Source organism: Vulpes vulpes, chromosome 16, assembly GCF_048418805.1.
Source record: "Vulpes vulpes isolate BD-2025 chromosome 16, VulVul3, whole genome shotgun sequence".
Lineage (NCBI taxonomy): Eukaryota > Metazoa > Chordata > Mammalia > Carnivora > Canidae > Vulpes > Vulpes vulpes.
This window is the reverse complement of record NC_132795.1, coordinates 72,766,622-72,786,555: the sequence shown is the minus strand read 5'-3', so window position 1 is coordinate 72,786,555 and position 19,934 is coordinate 72,766,622. Positions and strand designations below refer to the sequence as shown.

Below are 19,934 nucleotides of genomic sequence, written 5' to 3'. Positions count from 1 at the left end.
CCTGCATGGAGCCTGCTTCTCCCTCTGCCTGTGTCTCTGCCTCTCTCTCTCTCTTGCTCTCTCTTTCTCTCTTTCTGTGTCTATCATGAATAAATAAATAAAATTTTTTTAAAAGAATAATAGAGCTTTTATATACTCTTTATCCAGATTTGCCAATTTTTAGCTTTTGTCATGTTGATTTTACCACATTTATTATTTTATTTTATTCTCTTTCTCTCTACTCATCTCCACACATACACATAATTTTTTCTGAACTATTTAAGATCAGATAACATCATCATGCCTCTTTACTCCTTAATGTGTCAGTCTATGTTTCTCAAGAACTAGGGTATTGGGGCACCTGGGTGGCTCAGTGGTTGAGCGTCTGCCTTAGGCTCATGATCTTGAGGTCCTGGGATCAAGTTCTACATCAGGCTCCCCGCAGGGAGCTTGCTTCTCCCTCTGCCTATGTGTTTGCCCCTCTCTCTGTGCCTCTCATGAATAAATAAATAAAATCTTTTTTAAAAGAGTATTATAGTCTTTTAAAAAACAAGGCTATTAACATAATCATAGTAAAGTTATAAGATTCAGGAAATTTAACATTATGCTACTTTTTTTCTATATATTTCAATTTTGTTAATTGTCTCAATAATGGCTTTATATTTTTTGTCTCTAGAATAAGCCTAGTCCGGAATTATGTCAACATTGAGTTAACATATCCCCTTGTCTTCTTTAGAGTTATTCTCTAGACTTTCCTGTCATTTTTCATAATACTGATGTTATTTAAGAATAAGATCAATTACTCTATAGAATGTTCTTCAGTTTACCTTAGAGTCAGAGTGTGCATTCCTGGACAGTTTGCTACCTAAGTGATGGCATGATGTCGTGTCCCTCTCAGGGCATCCCTTCCAGAGGCACATGATGTTCATTGGCCTCATTAGTGGCACTCCTTGAGCTCACTGATCACTGTGCGTTATTATTTTCTCCCTTGCAAAAAAGGTCAATAGAGATTTGTGGAGTATAACATGATAATCATCGATAACTCCTTTTTCTGATAACTGTTGTTCGAACACTGCTAAACATTTCTAATGAAAGATATCTGGCTTTGAAATGTACCTCAGTGGTAGGTTGGCTTTGGAATAACTGGATCAGAGTGTCTGTTGCTTCAGGCCAGGTCCACACTGGAGCAGAGCCAGCCTGGTTGTTGCTGCCGTCCTTGGCAATCAGGGCAGGGATTTCTGTATGGCTGACTCTCTTCCAGGGTCCGTGTGAAATATCTATCTAGTTAAGGAATGATAGCATTGTTCAGAATGGAAGTGACAAGCCAATAGTCTGGCTCATCAGGATGCTGAAAGGCAGGGAGGAAGGTAAATTTCAGAACCTTATTTTAAGTCATTTGCAAAAATCAGGTCCTCCTTCCTGTTCTTCAGTGAAAAGAAGCATTTACCTCAGGAAATTCAAGATGATGAAAAGTCTGAGTTGCAAAATTTCTGCACTATGCCAGAGAAACAAGTTACTATGGAAGAAAAAGGCAGGTGGCAGAGGCGGGGAGATGGCGCTGAATACCTTCTGGGGTGTAATGTGTTAGGGTCAGAAAATCCCAAATTTTTATTTATTTGAAGTCTGCCTTTTTCCTCTACTAGCCATGTGACTAGAATCCCTGCAGTTCTCTGAGCCTCAGTCTCTTTATCTTTCCAAATGAGATTAAAACAATTAGAACCTCCATAAGATTGTTGTGTAGATTAAATATGGTAATGTACAATATTTTCTAAATTGGAAATGTGAATTGCATAAAGAGTTTTTTCTCGCATGTGAGCACTTCTCTTAAAAGATAGAAACAACTCCTGTCCTCTCTTGGGGGTCACAGTTGCTGCTTGCAATTAAAAAACTTTGACAGCAGTTTAAAACCCTAACAGCAATTCAAAGAGGCAAAAATTAGCCCAGGGGAAGAAAGGAAACCTCTGAGGCTGAAGGAAGGAGAAAATATGATGAGTAGATACACAAGAATGACTTTCAGTGGAATGGGGCAGGTGGAGATACTGTTTTTGGTGAAGCAAAGCTAAAGCCTTTTTTGGGAGATGAGATTGAAGTTGGGCTGTGCATATTAGAAAGCTCTTACAATCAGAAGTAAAAGATCCAGTCTCCAGCCTGAGAAATTCCTGTTTGGAGTAAAGATTAAGAACTGTTCCCACATCGCTCACTGAATGAACTGACCTACCTACTTGGAATATTTCTGCAGTCTTCTGACCACTGAGAATGGACCACATTTTTGCTGAGGGTCTCCACAGGGGCACATTCCCTCTTCTCCAGCCTGAGTACAGGAAAGCCCTCTGGCTGAGGTTGGGAGCCCAACCTGTACCCAAGGAAGGTGTCTGCAATCACCAAACCTCCACTAGGAGGAACCCCAGACCCCTGAAATGGTTCCCGGAGACATTTCAGAGTGAGGAGACATAGTCTCACCTCTCTGGGGTGAGGACAAAGAGAAGCTGCAGCACACGAACAAAATTAGATACCGATATTGAATCAGGACTTAGAAATGATAGCAGCTCCTTAATTAGTCGGAGAAGGAGCAAATGCAGAGGCTGAGCCATAACTCAACAGGCCAGCTCTTAGTCCTACAGCTCCCAGAGCACAGCCAGCCAGGCTGTCCACACCGTGAGGCTGGTTCTAACATTAGGCTGGGAGACACTGCACTAACTTCTACAGGTAAACAAGGTCCCCCTTCTGCAGAGATTGTACAAAGAAGAAAACAATGGAAGGAGCTAAAAAGGTTGTTGCAACATACCAAAAAGTCTAGATCTAATCAGGTAGAGCAGGGATTGGCAGACTTTCTGTGAAAGTCACATAATAAATGGTTAGACTTTGTGGCCTCCAGTCTCTATCACAGCGACTCCATTTAGGCAAACAGCTGAAACCCCACATAGCAGGTTTGTGACTAGACTCTCCTGAATCTAAAAGGCTAGGAATTTGAGGAATATCACACTGGTCAGTGTGGCCATTGTGCCAGCCCAGACCCTTTGCCGTGAACCCCAGGGGGGGGTATGGGGCTTGGCAGGGTGAGGTTTGTGAGCATTCTCCTCAATAAGGAGTGGGTCTGCATTGCTTTCCTAGTAGGAATTCTTTCTAAAAAGTAGTATTTGTTTTTCTAACTAAAAGGATAAATTCAGTTTATGGCAGCAAACATGTGAATAATGTATAAAGAATATTTCAAAATTCAAATTGAACTTTTTGATCCAATGAGAAAACACACACCAATGGAACTGGTTTTCATGTGTGTGTATTTGTGCATGTTAAAAAAAAAAGTAAAAGGCTGTCATTTCTTTGGCCATTTAAAACAAGAGACATGAACTCAAGATGAAAAACACCAGCCATTTCTTTGCCACATAAAAGGCCATGGGATTTTGCCAAGGCAAGCGTACGAGCTGAGGCAGCATTGCCAGGCCCTGGTGGAGACATGCACATTTCTCTCTTGGAGCAGGAGTCTGACTGCAGCTTTACTGCTGCTTGGGGAAGTATCCCTGTCAAAACTTCCCTTAATATTTATAATCCCTTTATGATAAGAAAATAAATCTCAACTAGGTTAAGTGACAAAACATGTGAACCTTAAAAGAGGTATTTTTTTTTCCTAATCATCCCTTTGAGTACAACTAAAAGACAAGGAAACTTCTTGCGTCTTTTTCCATTGTTCATTTTTTGGTAGTGCCTTTTAGGGAAGCCGTGGGATGCGTTCAGCCTACTTAGCATTTCATTTATCTAATATTAGATGAAAAGTTGATGATGGAGTTCCTATTTCCTTTTACTTTCACAATTTTAACAACACTGATTTTCTATATGTGAGGAGTATAGAAGGAAATATGGGTAAAATAAGTAAATAAGGAAATCAGATGGTGAGAAGCACCCAGGGAGAGGATATTTGTTTCTAGGAATGATGTTGTTAGGATTGCTGCTGGTGATGCTGGACAAACAAGCTACTGCATTTTCTTTAGGCTTCTCAGCTCAGCAGGTGCTCCAGACCAGAGCTGTGCACTTCACCACTGAGTTGGTCAACCCAGTATGCATTGTACAGATCTCATGGAGAGATCAAAGGGGCATACTGATTTAAACAGGCAACCAACAGGATGGTGCAAGCCTAACGGAATGGGCATTATTTGTCTTTATTTTTTATTTTAAATTTGATTCCTTTCAGGGGTTGTGAAGAAGTGTGTGAGCCCCACCCATGCACTGGTGGGTTTCAGGTATGGAGACACCAAGGTTGTGCCTACGTCGTTCATCACGCCTGTGGGGGGTGCCATGCCCTGCCCACTGCTCCAGGTACCTGCTACAGTGATCTTTTCTGGGTGCCCTTCCCACCATCCCCACAGTTATGGATAACAGAATGCCGAGGCCACTGTCAGGCCTTTGCTGAACATCTGGTTAGGCTCCTTCAGGGAGCTTATGTTTGGGCAGGAAAAAGCAGTGACCCCTGTCATGGCCCCTTGCCTGGCAACTATTTTGCTTCACCTTGATCTCTTAATACCCTGTTAAGTAACCTCATGACTGCATAGACTTGCTTGCATTAGGATCTGTGGTCCTTGTCATTTTACAGACAGTAGGGAAGAGAGCTGCTGTAACTGCTAGCACCCTTGAAACTTTAACTATAAAAGAATATATTAAAAGCAATTTAAATAATGAGGGCAGAAGTAGAGCTTCCCTTGACATCATAGACACTGCCAGACCTTGATACCATAACATGGTTACACCTGAACATGCTTTCCACAGGTGAGCCAGGCTAATGTGTTCTCATCTGCATATAAAGTCATAAACGCAGTGCTGCATCTTCATCCCAGCACCCAGGCTAGAGAGGAGACAGAAAGCCCCCCAGAGCTCCACCACTGCTGTTTCTTGACAGCAAGAGCCAGGAGGAAAAGTACCCAATGAGCACTCAGGATTCCACATTGGTTGTCTGTTGCCACTTCCTCTGGCCAGACCCAGAGCATCCATCAGTGTACTTGCCCCCTGACAGTTGGTCCTATCCATTTCACAAGTGTCCACCAGCCTCTGTATGCCCCTTCATAATATTTTCTTTCTGCTAGAGGCTGTCTCTTTGTAACTTTTGCCTGTGGATTCCAGGTGTGTGCTTTGTAACAACATGGAGCAAACCTGCTCCATTCCATTGTCTGGGTGACAGCCCTTCAGATACATGAGGATGCTGTTCATATCTCTCCCTGGTCTTTATATGAAATAGATTCCTTCAACCAGTCTTTGTGGGATATGGTTTCCAGACCCCTTGCCATTTTGCTAACTGTCCCCACCCCACTCTGGGATCCTTGTCAGGTGAAGAAGTCCTGCTAAAACTGGTGCTCACAAAATTCCAGCTGTGGCCCGGTGAGCCTGGAGAAATTTGAAATGGTTGACTCTTTCTTAGCTGAGATAAAATATATATTTGAATGGTGACATCGGTACTTGCTAATTATCTTGGGGCATTTTAAATCAAGCATATATTAACATTGCCTATAAGATCTATAAGCAAAATATTTGCTAGGACATACGTTCTCATCTACAGGTTGGAGATTATGTCTTTGCCAAAATTGTGATACCCAACGGATTTGATTTCTATGTCCCTGCCATTGTCATAGCACTTCCAAATCAGGATATGGCTGAAGATAAATTCTACACAGTTTTGAAGTGTAACAACCGGAGAGTAAGTAGACTTTCATGGAGGAAAGGGCTTTCTCACTAGGCAGAAAGTGGCTTCTTTAACCACCTTCCTTGCCACCCTCCTTCTGGGCAATACCTTGCTACTTCTGGGCACCCTCCTTGCCACCCTCCCACCCTCTTTCTGGGCAATACCTTGCTACACTACAACTAGGCAGGCTCACTCTCGTTCTTTACTGTCCTCCCCAGGTTCTTCTAGTACCTTTCTCTCTCTCTTCCTTGCCTGCTGCTACTCAACCCGCTCTGGCCTTCTGTTCCCCTCCCTGTGTTCCCTGTGAATTTCCCTAAATGCTTTAGAAAGGCTCCATATCAGTTTTTAGATCTGACGATGTGTCTACCTGATGTACCCCACCACTCCCCACACACTCATCCTTCTCATCAAGCTTGAGGAAAAGCCCAGCCTGACCCCAGCAGGGCCCCAGCCCCATGGAAGGCTCACTGCCTCCTGAATGCAATGGGCTTCTCCAAGGCCCTAGTCTTTCCCTCTTCCTGGACAACCCTCCCATCTCCTTTCCACAGAACCTTCTGTTACTGGAAAGATACTGCTCAACTATAACTTCCTCCTGAGGCCCTGGGGTTCCCCTGCACACTGTGCTTTCCCCTCCCCACACCGGCTTCCTCGCTAACCTCCCAGTTCCTTAAAGGCAGGGACTGTGACCTCTTCATCTTTGTAGCCCCAGCACAGCCTCTGATGAAGAGAAGATTCTCAAAATTGCTTTTTAAATTACTTAAATGAATGACATTTTTAATAGAAATAAGTCTTGGTGGACCATTTAATATGTCTGGAAAATAGACTAGCAAGACAAAAGTAAGAAGCAGAATACCAGTGGCTAACTTTATTAAGCACTTACTATGTGCCACAGGTACCAATCAGGTACTTTATAGGTAATGAACAATTGAATGCTCAAAACACTGTGAGCAGGTACTTTATTCCCATTTTAAGATAAAGAAACGGAAGCAAAGGTTAAGTCACACATAGGGTAAGCAGGACAATGGACATTTGAACCCAGGCAGTCTGGCTCCATGGCGTGTACTCCGAATCTCTGTGCCCAACTGCCTACTACACATAATTAAAATATCCAGTGAATTCTTGGCTATAGCATGAAATATATCCATCAGAAGAGAGGTTGTGGTAAATGAATTTTAGAATTAAGGGCAAAGAGTGAAGACCATTACAGCCAGTGGTCCCAAAAGCAGTTTCCAATCTGACAGAATAAGAAGGAGAAAGGGACACCTTCTCATCAACCCAGAAAAACAATTTTTTTAAAGATAAAATAGACTTCCCTGGAGCTTTCTGAATGACAGTAAAGAAAGCGGTCTAGAAGGCAGCAGTCTAGAAGGTTGAGTAGCAGCAGGCAAGGAAGAGAGAGAGGCAGTGGATCAGAAGCTTTTCTGACATGAGGCACCACTCTGAGGATATGTCCTAGGCAAGGGAGGAGAAAGCAAATCAAGGGACATTTAGAGAGATGTCCCTCGGCATGCCCCAGGGTGTGAAGAGATGAAGCAGTTGTCCTAGGATCCCTGAGAATGAGCCTCAAAGCCCAGGGGGGACCTTGGAATTTACCCATAAGGCAGCGAGGCCTTGGAGACTAGAACAACAGTGTCATGGTGAAGGATGAGACACTGGAGATAGTTCTGTAGAGATGTATGGGGCTGAAGTGGCACATTCGGCAAGGGGTGGTGCTTCTAGTTTCTGAGTCTAGGAATGAGGTGGGCAAGGCTGACCTGAAGGTAGATAGGAAGGTGCTTCTGTGGAGAGATGTGTGGGTGTGTGCGTGCACGTGCTTGGGCAAGCGTGTGCAACTTACCTGAATGGCCTCGGCACCTGATCCAGGATGTGGAGAAATGAGCGAGAGGAGACACTGATGACTTTTATTCTGCATGTAATTACCAAACCAGGCTCTGCCATTTGACTGCCCTTGTAAGTGTCACCCTGAATAGGATAATGGTTAGCAGCTATTAAAACAGATCAAGCTAAATTAAGCTTCCACGTAACTTGTGGACATTCTGATTTAAGTCGCATGAACCCTTTTGGTATCATTACAGGAATTTTGCCCTCGGAGTGCGCTTATTAAGATCAGCCAGAACAAGTATGCTCTCTCTTGCTCTCACATAAAATCACCCCTGATTCAGGAGGATCCAAAAGTGTGAGTAGACCCTGAACTTTATTTATATCTTTGCACCTTTAATCTGTTTCAGAGCTGGGATTCATGATCCCTAAATACTTGGGGAGAAAAGCAGAGGTAGAGGACCTCCTGCTTAAAATGTAGTTCTCTATTATTTTTAAGGTTTTATTTATTTATTTGACAGAGAGAGAGAGAGAGAGAGAGAGAGAGAATGCACAGCCCAAAGTGGGGAGCAGCAGAGGGAGAGGAAGAGGGAGAAGCAGGCTCTCCCCTCTTAAGCAGGGAGCCTGATGTGGGCTCAATCCCAGGACCCTAGGATCCTGAGCTGCTGAAGGCAGAGACATACAGGACTGAGCTACCCAGGCGCCCCTTAAAATGTAGTTCTATCATTATTATTCTTTCAACATCACTCCTCTTACTTGCTAGTTATTTTTCCATCTGGTTCTAATCTCAAATGCAACATTATTTTACTGACTCTTCAGAAAGCATTCAATCTTGTCATGAATTTGAAGGAATTACTCCCCTTTTATTTGTAAGGATTCAAGGCCTTTTTTTTAAGATTTTGTTTATTTGACAGGGTGCACAAGCAGGGGGAGTGATAGGCAGAGGAAGAGGGACAGGCAGGCTCTCTTTTGAGCAGGAAGCCCATCGTGGGGCTCAATGGGATCTGGGCCGAAGGCAGATGCTTAACTGACTGAGCCACCCAGGTCCCCAGGTTGAAGGCCTCCTTTTCTTTTCTTTTCTTTTCTTTTCTTTTCTTTTCTTTTCTTTTCTTTCTTTTCTTTTCTTTTCTTTTCTTTTTTTTCTTTTCTTTTCCTTTCTTTTTCTTTTTCTTTTTTTAATTCCATTCATTCATTCATTCAAAACACACAGAGAGGCAGAAACATAGGCAGAGGGAGAACCAAGCTCCCCACGGTGAGCCCATTCAGGACTCGATCCCAGGACCCAGGATCACACCCTGAGCCAAAGGTAGATGTTCAACCACTGAGCCACCCAAGTGCGCCCCAGGTTCAAGGCCTTCTAGTGAAGTCTCACTGTAAAGCAAAAAGTTAGATTAAATTGCAGTTGGGACCAATCAACTGTCTGCTTCTCCTCTTGCCAGGGAGTGAGAATGAGATGCTGGCCGGGCTTGCCTGTGCCCAGGTGAGCATGGGTGGGTGGCGGTTTTCAGGGGCTACAGTGGGGTGAATACATTTTCATCTGAGGAAGTAGGATTACTAAAAGCTGGAAAAGTAGATTAGGGCAGCCCGGGTGTCTCAGTGGTTTAGTGCCGCCTCCAGCCCAGGGTGTGATCCTAGAGACCTGGGATCAAGTCGCACATCAGGCTCCCTGCATGGAGCCTGCTTCTCCCTCTGCCTGTGTCTCTGCCTCTCTCTCTCTGGGTCTCTCATGAATAAATAAATAAAATCTTTAAAAAAAAAAAACTAGATTAAAACAAAGTCAATAAAAGAAGCTGAGGTCCAGAAAGCAGGCAAAAACCCAAGTCTATTGGGCCAATCAATGAGGGGCAGCATCACAGCTGGAGTCATAGCCATGACTTGGAGGTAAAGGTGGATTTGGGGCAAGGGTTAGGGAAAGGGATCCTGGAAACACCCTCCAGCTTCACTTGGAGTTTCTGGGTTGTCTTGGGTGCCAACCTTCATTCACCTGAAGTGCAAACACTTCATAAACAGAAAACATCAGACATTCTCTCTTCCATTTCTTCCCTAACCCCTAACCCCCTGTGTCTGGGCTTGTAGAATCCTCTGCCTTTCCCCCTGATGTCAAAGTGCCCTCTTTTATCCAAGGCTGACCTGCCCACCAGGCTCCAGAGCCTGTCCCCATGGTCCGGCTCTTGCTCCATCAGTTACCCTGGATTCTTTCCTATCTCCCCAGCTCCTCTCCTGATTCCTGCCCCTCAGCAAAAACCCGAGTCTGCCTCCCCTGTTTACATACATGCACAAGTGCATGCACGCACACCCCCAGTCCTAAATCCGTAGAACTCCCTTGGTTCTGCACTGTGATCTGGCTCCTCCCTCCCTTCACAGCTACGCTGCTGTGTATGCACAGTCTCATGGGCTGATGTCTCCCCTCTCTTGCCTTCTCTTCCCTCCCCAAGGGAAGGAGCCTTGGGTGTTGGCTCCCTCCTTTATCCCTTCGTGAAGTTGTGTCCACAGGAAACACTCAGAACCTCTCCCATGCTCACATTGACTGTGCATGCTGTTTCGGTCTATGATCTATTTGACTCTGTCAACTACCCTTCCTTCCCTTGAGACCTGTCATGGCTCCTCCCCCCTCTACATTTCTTCCCTGCTCGATTTCAACCATATCCCTTGCTCTCATGATTCCATTTACACTAAGGACCTCATATCTCCCACTCCACCCCAGACCACCCCTGTGCTCTGGCATCAGAATCTTAGCCTCTGAGAGTGAGGCCTGGAACGAACTTTTCTAAAAGCTCTCTACTGGCTGTAACGTGCAGATCTGGCTGCTAACTACAGTGGACAGGGCCTTAGAAGCTAAGACTTGAATTCCTATCCCAGCCCCAGCCTCATTTAGTTTGTGCCCTTGGCGGGTTGCTTATCATCTAGGAGCTTGTTTGCTCACAGTGAGATTCAGATGGGGTTGAGGATTAGAGATGGTCATTGCATGCCTGGGGTAAAGCTCAGCCTATGGCAGGAATCCTGTTATTTCTAGCCATCCACCTGAGTGTAGAGTATCAAATTCAACATATCTAGTCCTAAAATTATAGCTCTCCACAGACCCACTCCCATCTCTGCCTTCCTTGACTCATTTCTCTTTTCCACCTGCCAGTCACACAGTTTTCCAAGCAGAAATCTGGTAGTCATTTTTGGCTTCGTCTTGCCCTTCACCCACCACATCTCACTGGTCTCCAAGTTATATTGATCCTAACTTGCAAATATTTCTCAGCTCTGCTGGACCTGTACTGCCTTGGGTCGGGCCTCTCATTTCCTGAGGCCCTTGCCTTTGGCCTCCTCCTGCCACAGGACAGTCCCAGCCTTCTTCCAGAAGGGCTGAGCAGAGGAATCTTCCTCGCATGCAAATCTGTTCCTGCTCCACCTCTACTGAAAAAATCCTTCAGAGTCTCCCTCCCATGCCCTTTCTTGTTCTAGCTTAGCCTCTTGTAGGTCTGACCCAGGCCTGCCGCCCTAGCCTCACTTCTCTCTAGTCATACCCTAAGCAACCTCCCACAAGCCCTCTGCACTGTGATCTAGCATCCTCCCTCCTTTCACAGCCACACTATGTATGGACAGTCTCATAGGCTGATGTCTCCCCTCTCTTGCCTTCTCTTCCCTCCCCAAGGAACCTTGGCTGTTGGCTATAAGTGTAACTATACTAAACTACTTGTAGCTTTTTCCCCATGCCATGCTTTTTCAGGGCTCTGTGCTATGTATAAGCTAAGCATTCCCTCCCTGGAATGTTATTCTTTGCCCTTGGCCATCAGGGAACTGTAACATTGAACTCAAGCATCACCATCACTATGTCATGTTCCAAGACTCAGCCATCCTATGCAATAAAGTGATCCCACTGCATCCTAGAGAGGTTTTCATTACAGAAATTTTACCTTTTGTTGGACCATGTACTTTCTCAGTTTCTCACTCCTGTTAGGCACGTGTCCTTGAAAGCAGGGGCCAGATTCTGTCCCCATCTAAATCATAGTTGCCAAGGTCCAGCTCGTAGGATGTGCCCAAGGACTATGTGAAGAATGAACCAGTGAACAAATACTAGTGGATGCCCAGCATTGTTCCTTGAGAGGTGCATGGTTTCATAGAAGATCTTTCGGTATTATTATTGAAAATCCACAATTCTTCATTCTCTTCTAGATGAGTATAATGTTTGTTTAAAATTATAGCATGTTTTTTGTGAATCTCAAAATCCTACTCAAACAAAATGATGTCCAAATTACAATACATTTGAAAGGAATATAAATAGATGTGTCTAGGTATTGACTATTTTCACTAAATTCAACATTATCCATCCTATTTTCAAATTAAAATTCAATTCTTTCTATGCTTTGAAAAGCCTTTAATTGTTTTTCTGTATTAGGCCTTCCCCAGGCCTTATTTAAAGCTCTTAGATGCTAATTATCTACCCTAGTTTCTAGGGCTTTCCCCAGCGGAAGTAGACATTGACTCTCTAGTCTCCCCATGGTAACTTCCACTGTTGTTTTGCTCTAGCTGCCTCTGTGCTAGCAAGAGACTGCATTTAATTCTCTTAAGTAGAAGTCATGTCCAACCTGCTAAATTCAGAGTTTAATCTATCTCTGTTTCCGTAATCAGGGCTGGCAAGCGTGAGCACACAGACTGACAATGTAGGTCTTATTTTGTATCTCCACTGGCATTTCCTTCCGGTAGGTCCTTTCTCATCAGGAGCCCTTCCTATGTGCTTTATAAAGGTACCATCCCCCTTTGGTTTTTCTTTACTAAGCCTTTATATCATTATAGCAAATGAGACTACTAAAAAAAAAATACTGGTGCCTTCTTCAGGGGCTGCTAAAAGAATTGTGCAGTAGCTTGCAACTCCAACGGAACAGCTTTTGACCACATTTAACTTTAAAATATTGAATCCCCTATAACCATCCTTTTGGGGTTGGTCAGACAGGGGCACATGGCCCCAGGCATGCACCAGGATGCCAGACATTCAGCTCTCCCATCTTCTGCATCCCTGCTTTTTCTTCTTTCTTGAGGCCTTCAGCTGTGGGTGACAGAGTATTTCCTGCAGGCCCCTCTTCTGGTTCCTAACTGAGGGCCACACACAGTGAGGGACAGGAAGGGAAGTATTTGGTGGGTAACAAGTTCAAAACTGAGTGAATATGGTCAAAACCAATGCCTACTTTTATTTTCAGCTTAAAATTTGACACTTAAATGATTCTTGAGGACTTTTGTCCTCCATCATCCAATATGGTACCCATACTACATTCCAAATAACTAGTTCTTAAAGAAGAGAATTGTAGTATCACATATTTACAATGTGAAATCAACTGAGGGTCTTACTGGTTTGATCTTCTCTTTCCTCTGCCACACGATGAGTGCATTTTCTGGCAGCACAGCTGAGGGAGGTGTACATGCCTTCTGAGAGTGTGCCTGATGGAGGGATGTGATTACTCTTGCCTTACCTGCTTTTAGTGATGTTCCTGAGCTTTTTTCTATACTTCATGGCATAGAGATGTCTGTTCTGAGTGAAAACATTCCCTAACCTAGCTCTAACTTTCTGTTTAGAGGATACACATGTAATTTCTCCTAATTCCAAGATGCAAGCAGACCAGGAGGAATTTCCCCCCACTTGGCATCCTCCCTCCTTGCCACACAAAGAATTCCCAGCAGAATTGTTCCCTGATTCCTCCCCGGGGATCCTATTCCTATCAGAATGCTGTGGCCTCCACTGGCGCTGCTGCTGGGGAAGCATGCCTGGTGGGTTGGATGCTCTGGCTTCTGGTTTTCTCCAGTGAAGGGTAGTGCCCTTACCAGGCATTATTCAACCATTCACAGAGAGGTTGGTGGAGGACAGGCTGGGGACTATGAGCTCATCCAGTCAGGGTGCCTCTGGCAGGCCTGAGCTAAATCCCTGTACTTGGTGCCAGATAACTGGCTGGATATCCCTCCCAGCGATAGCTAGGATCCCTCCTACATTCTTGACAGAGGAAGCCTTGGGGCAAACTTCTGAGTCTCCTCCTTAAAAAGATTCACTTTGAGGGAGTTGGATTTCTTGAAAAAATTAGCAACATTCTAAATGTGATCAGGAAAGCCAGAGAGAACTAATCATTTTCTCTGCTCCAAAAGCAAAATCAATGGGTATCTGAAAGAAATTGCTGGGTACTGAGATCCTGAAGGCAAGGAAGGTTCTCTTCTTGATGTGTGATTATAATTGTGTGACCTTGGGGACATGGCTGTGTATGAGTCTGTGGGAGGGGAGACCACTCTCCTAGGGTTCAGATGTGTTTTATCCGAGTCTGTGGTCAGCTCCCAATTCCTGAATATTAGCCTTTTGAATCATTTTCCATCAAGCCATTTGGATTTAGGAATATGTCCCCAAAGAAATTATAATTCCATGTTGGTTAACATTCCTCCCTTTCTCTGTGTAGTGTGGGACCGTCACACCATCTTCCTGACAGCAGTGATATTAAGTGGTTGATTGAAACCTCAAGATTCAGTGCTGGCTCTGACATTACATGAGATGAATCACTTCCCATAATCTTGCCCTGTCACTGCTGACTGTGTTTCCCTTAGAAGGAGCTGTGCATCTGAAATCATTAAGCTTCAGTATGTTATTAGCCCCCTCCTTCCTTCTGGTCAGATTAGGAGCCCCATTTCCTAGGCTGGAACAAAGCCCTGAAAAATCAGCCGTTCAGCAGCAAACCCTGTTTGTGAATGTGCCATATTATCTGGAGAGACAAATGCCATTGCCTGTTTGTGGCAAGTGTGCTGTGGTGCTCTAATACGGGAACAAGAGAATGTTGAGAGTCATAGAGATTTGTTCACCCTGAGAGCCAGTGGTAACAATTTGGACTTTCATAATATTCTCTCCATTTACTCCTCCTTCCATTGTTAAAACTCAGGGGCTTTGTGGTCTTTATCAGACATCTACTTGGCATCTACCCTGTAGGTCCTCCTCTTTGGAGACCAGCTTTCTGATAAACACATAGGGCAGAAAAGAAATGAGGCCTCAGAGAACCAGTGAGAATAGGACAAGATGAGCTGACACTAATCAAGCAAATGAGGTGGATTTTGACCCAAGGAGAGTGTGGAGTAGGTGCTCAGTGCTTTCTTACCCAAAGTGGGGTCGGCTGCTTCTGAAGAACCAGTGAAGACACAGTGCCTGGCTTCCCTCATCTTACCCCCACCCTCTGACACAATGCACATGTAATTTTGACCTGTTTATCATACTTAAACAAACCTATAGCCTAAAATAATTAATAGGACGCTGAATTTTTCTTGGTTTTGGCATGAGATAAGACAAAAGAAAGCCATTTATCAGGGCCTTTCCAAGTATGCTGATGGATAATATCCTCTGGCCAGAGTCAGGAGCATGGCCACCTTCCCCTTTCCTCAGAGGGGTTTGGATGGAGTAGTGTGAAGGGTACTTGGTTTTCGGGGGCAGGTGGATAAGAATTCACATCAGATTCACACCTACCCTGCCCCCCCCCCCACTTCTACAAGGGGACATTTCCTTGTGGAATATCTTGAACTTGATCGACAGTAGATTCTGGAGAGTAAATGGGGTAGCTGAGCAGCATCTGCTTACTTAATGTAAAGGCTTTTTCTTGATTAAAATCCTGGTCTGCTTTTTATTCTGATCATGACAATTTGCCAATTTTTATTCTTATTCCAAAAGTATGCATAGTTAATATAATTTAGAAATTAAAAGCAAAAAGAATATGAAAACCAGCTATAGTTCCATATTTCAAAAGTAATCACCATTTATATTTTGACATAGTCCTTCTAGAGTGTATTTTCTCTGCTATGTTGTTTTTCCTCAAAATCAAAATTTTTCCCCTTATTTATAACAGTTAAATTTTTTTTTAATGTGCAGTAAGTGGAGTATCTGGGTGGCTCAGTCAGTTGAGCATCTACCTTCAGCTCAGATCATGATCCCAGTGTCCTGGGGTCAAGCCCGCTGCATTGGGCTCCCTGATCAGCAGGAAGTCTGCTTCTCCCTCTCCCTCTGCCCCTACCCCACACACACAGGTGCATTCTCACGCTCTCTCGCTCTCTCTCTCTCTCAATCTTAAATAAATAAGATATTATTAAAAATAAAAAATAATTGTGAAGTTGGCAATACTACTAGAATTCTTTCCCCTAAGGCAACTATTAACAGTTTGATGGAAATATTTCTTTCTAGTCATCTTTATGTGTTCACAATTTTAATAACCACAGAAAAATGTAACATACATTGTGACTTTTTTCCGCACTTAATAATATATTAGTTGCATTTTGGCATGACCTCAACACTTCTTATTTCATTATTGCCTACTTAGATTGTAATTATCCTGGTAGTGTGTGATTTCCTGGGTTCTTTCCATAGTCATCTTCCTGGTATTCTTCAGGTAGGCAGGTCAGCCTCTCTTCTATCTTAATCTTTGGGTGCCTTTCTCTGTACTTCCCATTCCTCCTTCCTGTTGCTCTTCTTTCTGAGAGGTTATAGGGGTAGACTGGACTATGACCAGTCCTGATACATGGAAAATAGAAGACATCTGTGAAAAGGAAATAGAACATATTAACTTAGTCTGCTCAGGAGGGAGACAACAATGTGAGGGATAGTTGATGGTAATGTGGTAGGTAGGTTTTTATTTTGTTTTTTAAAGATTTATTTATTTGAGAGAGAAAGGGTACAAGCAAAGGGAGGGGCAGCAGGAGAGGGGGAAGAGACAATCTCAAACAGACGCCCCACTGAGTACAGGGCCCAACCCAAGGCTTGATTTCATGACCCTGAGATTATCACCTGAACGAAGTCAAGAGTCGAACACTTAACCAACTGAGCCGCAAGATTTTTTATGTTACAGAGCAGGGGTGGCGTTACAACCTTGTCTTGTGATTTCAAGATGAGTCTCTGAGGACAGTCTCACAGAACTTACACATCCACATAGGTGCTGGCCTCCTATTTCAAGATAATTTTGTTTCTGGCCTCCTGGGACACTTTCTCCAATGTTACTGCTGTTGCTTGAGTTATTTTTTTTTATTGTTGTAAAATACACATATTATAAAATTTATCATTTTAACCATTTTTAAGCATACAGTTCAGTGGCATTAAGTACATTCACATTGTTCTGCAACCATCACATCAGCCACTCCCAAAATTTCATCATCATCCCAAACTGAAACTCTGTATGCATTGAACACTGAGCCCTCCCCATTCCCTCTCCACACCTAGCCCTTGGCAACCACCATTTTACTTTCTGTCTCTCTGATTGTGACTAGTCTTTGTATATTATATAAGTGGAATCACTCAGTATCTGTCCTTTGTGACTGACTTATTTTACTTAGCATAATGTCTTCAAGGTTCATCCATGTTATATAGCCTGTGTCAGAATTTCCTCCCTTTTTAAGGCTGAATAATATCTTTTTGTGTGTATATATCACAGTTTGTTTATCCATTCATCTGTTGGTAGACAGTTGGGTTGCTTCCACCTTTTGGCTGTTGTGAGAAATGCTGCAGTGAACATGAATTTACATATCTGTTTGAGTCCCTACTTTCCTTCTTGTGGATATATTCACAGAAGTGGAGTTGAGGGATCATATGGTATTTCTATTTTTAATATTTTAAGAAATTGCCACACAGGAGCTTTACCATTTTATATTTCCACCAACAGTGTACCAGGGTTCCAGTTTCTCTATGTCCTTGCCAACCTCTGTTATTTTTTTATTTTGTTTTGTTTTCTTGATAACAGAAGTGGGATTCATGGATCATATTGTCATTCCATTTTTAATTTTTAATTTTTTGAGGAGCTTCCATACTGTTTTCCATAGTGACTACCAGTTTACACTCCCATTTACAGAGTACGAGGACTCACTTTTTTCCACACCAACAGCTCTTGTCTTTTTGACAATAGCTATCCTAACAGGTGTGAGGTGATATCTCCTTGTGGTTTTGATTTGCATTTCCCTTGTGATTAGTGATATTGAGCATATTTTCATGTACCTTTTGGCCATTTGTATGTCTTTTTTAGAAAAAAATGTCTGTTCAGGCTGTCTGCCCATTACTTAATTGGATTATTAGTTTTTTTCCAGGAATAAATAAGAGTTTATTCTGCAGAATTTATTTATTCTTGATATTAAGTGGTATGAGTTCCATATATATATTTGGACATTAATCCATTATCTGGTATATAGTTTGCTAATATTTTTTGTCATTCCTTAGGTTGCTTCTTTGTTTTGTTGTTTGATTCTTTTGCTGTGCAGAAGCTTTTTAGTTTGATGTAGTCTTGTTCATTTTTGCTTTTGTTGCTTGTGCTTTTGGTGTTGTATCTAAAAAACCATTGCAAAACCAGTATAGAGGAGTTTTTCCCCTGTGTTATCTTCTGGGAGTTTGATTATGTCCATTTCACGTTTATTTTTGTGAGTGTTGTAAGATAGGAACCATGGGGATTTCTAGTTTTCCCAATTTATTGAAAAGACTGTCCTTTCCCTATTGAGAATTCTTAGCTCCCCTGTCAAAATTAGTTGATCGTGTACACTACATTTTTCTAAATGATAACACTAGTTCTGTAACTTCATAGTCCTATCAAATGTCAATTAAATTAAAAATCACATTGCTTTTGTATTTAGGGGACATTTTTCTGATAGTATGCCATACAGGAATTAGGGAAAACTAAGAGAGCTAGAGCATCTCTACTGTGCAAGCTCCAGTCACTATGTCAGGAATGAACTGAACTATGATGTACCCAAGCTTATCATCCACGGGTAGTAAATACAGGTCAATTCTGCGGAGGCATGCTAAGGGACTTCTTGGCCAGGAATTGTTGCTTCACTTACTGACTTGGTCAGGACACAGTTCAAATGACATTAGGTTCTCTGTGCCACAGAAGATCAGATATCAAAGATTGATGGAAATGACCTGCATGGAATAAAGCTCAGCCCAGACTGTCAGAGGCCACAGGACTTCTGTGACTTCATTCCATGGGAAGAAGGCCAAGGGACAATGAGCTGATAAACACCTCAGGGCTAGCTTGGACATCTTTGTAGACACAGCAGCCAACAAGACCAGGGTTACACTGTTCTGTCTCTCTCTCTCTCTGTAGGGAGGATGTGAACACGAAGAACTCTACTTTCTTAATATGGCCACTCAAAGAAATTGATACTGGGGATTTACGAGAGCTAAAACAGGAGAATGTTAGAAAGAAGAAAAAGAAACCTGCCAAGAGGCTGCCTCTCCAGGAGATGATGTCCTCAGACTCAGATGACTCTTCTCCTGGCATCAGGTCCCAAGAATCCTACCCCAAGAAACACCCCAACCCCAAGGTGGGAGGGGCACGACATCACCTATCGCTGGAACACCCTGAAACCTCTCTCAAGAATAGTATACACGAGGTTACTCCCCAGTTTCCAGGCCAGTTTAGTTCCCAGTATGGCAAAAACTCTAATACCCTTAAATAGTGCTGACATCCACCTCCCCAGAGAAGGCCCTCGGCCCAGGGTCTAGGAGTCAGCCAGCCACGCCATCGCTGCCATACCTCCACCTCAAGCAGCCCTGCCCTTCCCTCCTAGAGCTACCCACAGCAGCAAAGGGCTGAGGACCACTTCTGAGAAACCTTAAAGCAGTCTAGTGGCAACTTTGTTTAAGAGCCAACATTCCTCCAGGGCTGCCCAGACCTCCGCCGCTCAACACTGTGGAACTAGCCCCTCTGCTGAGGTAAGGCTGCCTTTCGTTCTACCCATTTCTACCCTATTTGTAAAACAGGCACACTTACCTGTTATCCCCCACCTGGATCTCCTGTCTGTTTACACTTACGGGTTCTGGCTTTTTTCTAACCATTCTTTATCCTATTATTTTCCCTGTCCTCACAACACTACACTCAATCTTTTGGTAAACTCTACATACCCAAAAGTTTAATCTGACAGATTATTGCATAGGATTTTAAGATTTTGGGGGCAAGTTAATGTAATTATTATCCAGAAACTGCAGCTATAACCTGGAAGCTGCAGAATTGTTTTAAGTTGATTATCTCATCTGAATTAGGGATTTTTATAATTTAATTTTAAGACTGAAATGAAGACCTAGTAACTTGTGTGAGATCTGCAAAACAAAATTATTGATTTCTGGCAATTTTTATTAAGTCCTTCCTAATTATTTTTGTTTGTAGTCTGTTGTAGGTACCTCTAATTGAGTGTGGAACCAGAATAAAAACTCTTACATTGGAAACATTTCAAAACTATTGTATTGTTTATTTATTACTGTTTTCTTTGAACACATTTTAGCAATGACATAAAAGTGTTCACTTCTTTTCACTTTATTTCAAAAATGAAATAGCTTTCCCAAATTCTCTTTTTCCAGTCAACAATAGCCACAGGGCTGTATAATAATAGGGTACAGATTATTAATAAGAAAAATATTAGGTGCTTTTTGTAAATAGAAAAGATAGATTTTAGAGTATCAGCAAACAGTCCCTATAGATCACACAGGTCTGGGAATATCTCCTGT

The 19,934-nt window shown here is 43.0% G+C and overlaps 1 protein-coding gene across 1 annotated transcript in view; it reads left to right on the top strand.

Moving 5' to 3' along the window:
- The window catches only part of VWA3B (von Willebrand factor A domain containing 3B), a 201,851-nt gene extending 182,660 nt beyond the window's left edge, over positions 1–19,191 (top strand). The window contains 5 exon segments of the mRNA XM_072742949.1: positions 4,166–4,290; positions 5,522–5,659; positions 7,720–7,820; positions 18,535–18,754; positions 18,888–19,191. Of these exon segments, the coding sequence (XP_072599050.1) occupies positions 4,166–4,290; positions 5,522–5,659; positions 7,720–7,820; positions 18,535–18,754; positions 18,888–19,049 (746 nt within the window). The 3' untranslated portion in view covers positions 19,050–19,191.
- The last annotated feature ends 743 nt before the right edge of the window (positions 19,192–19,934 follow it).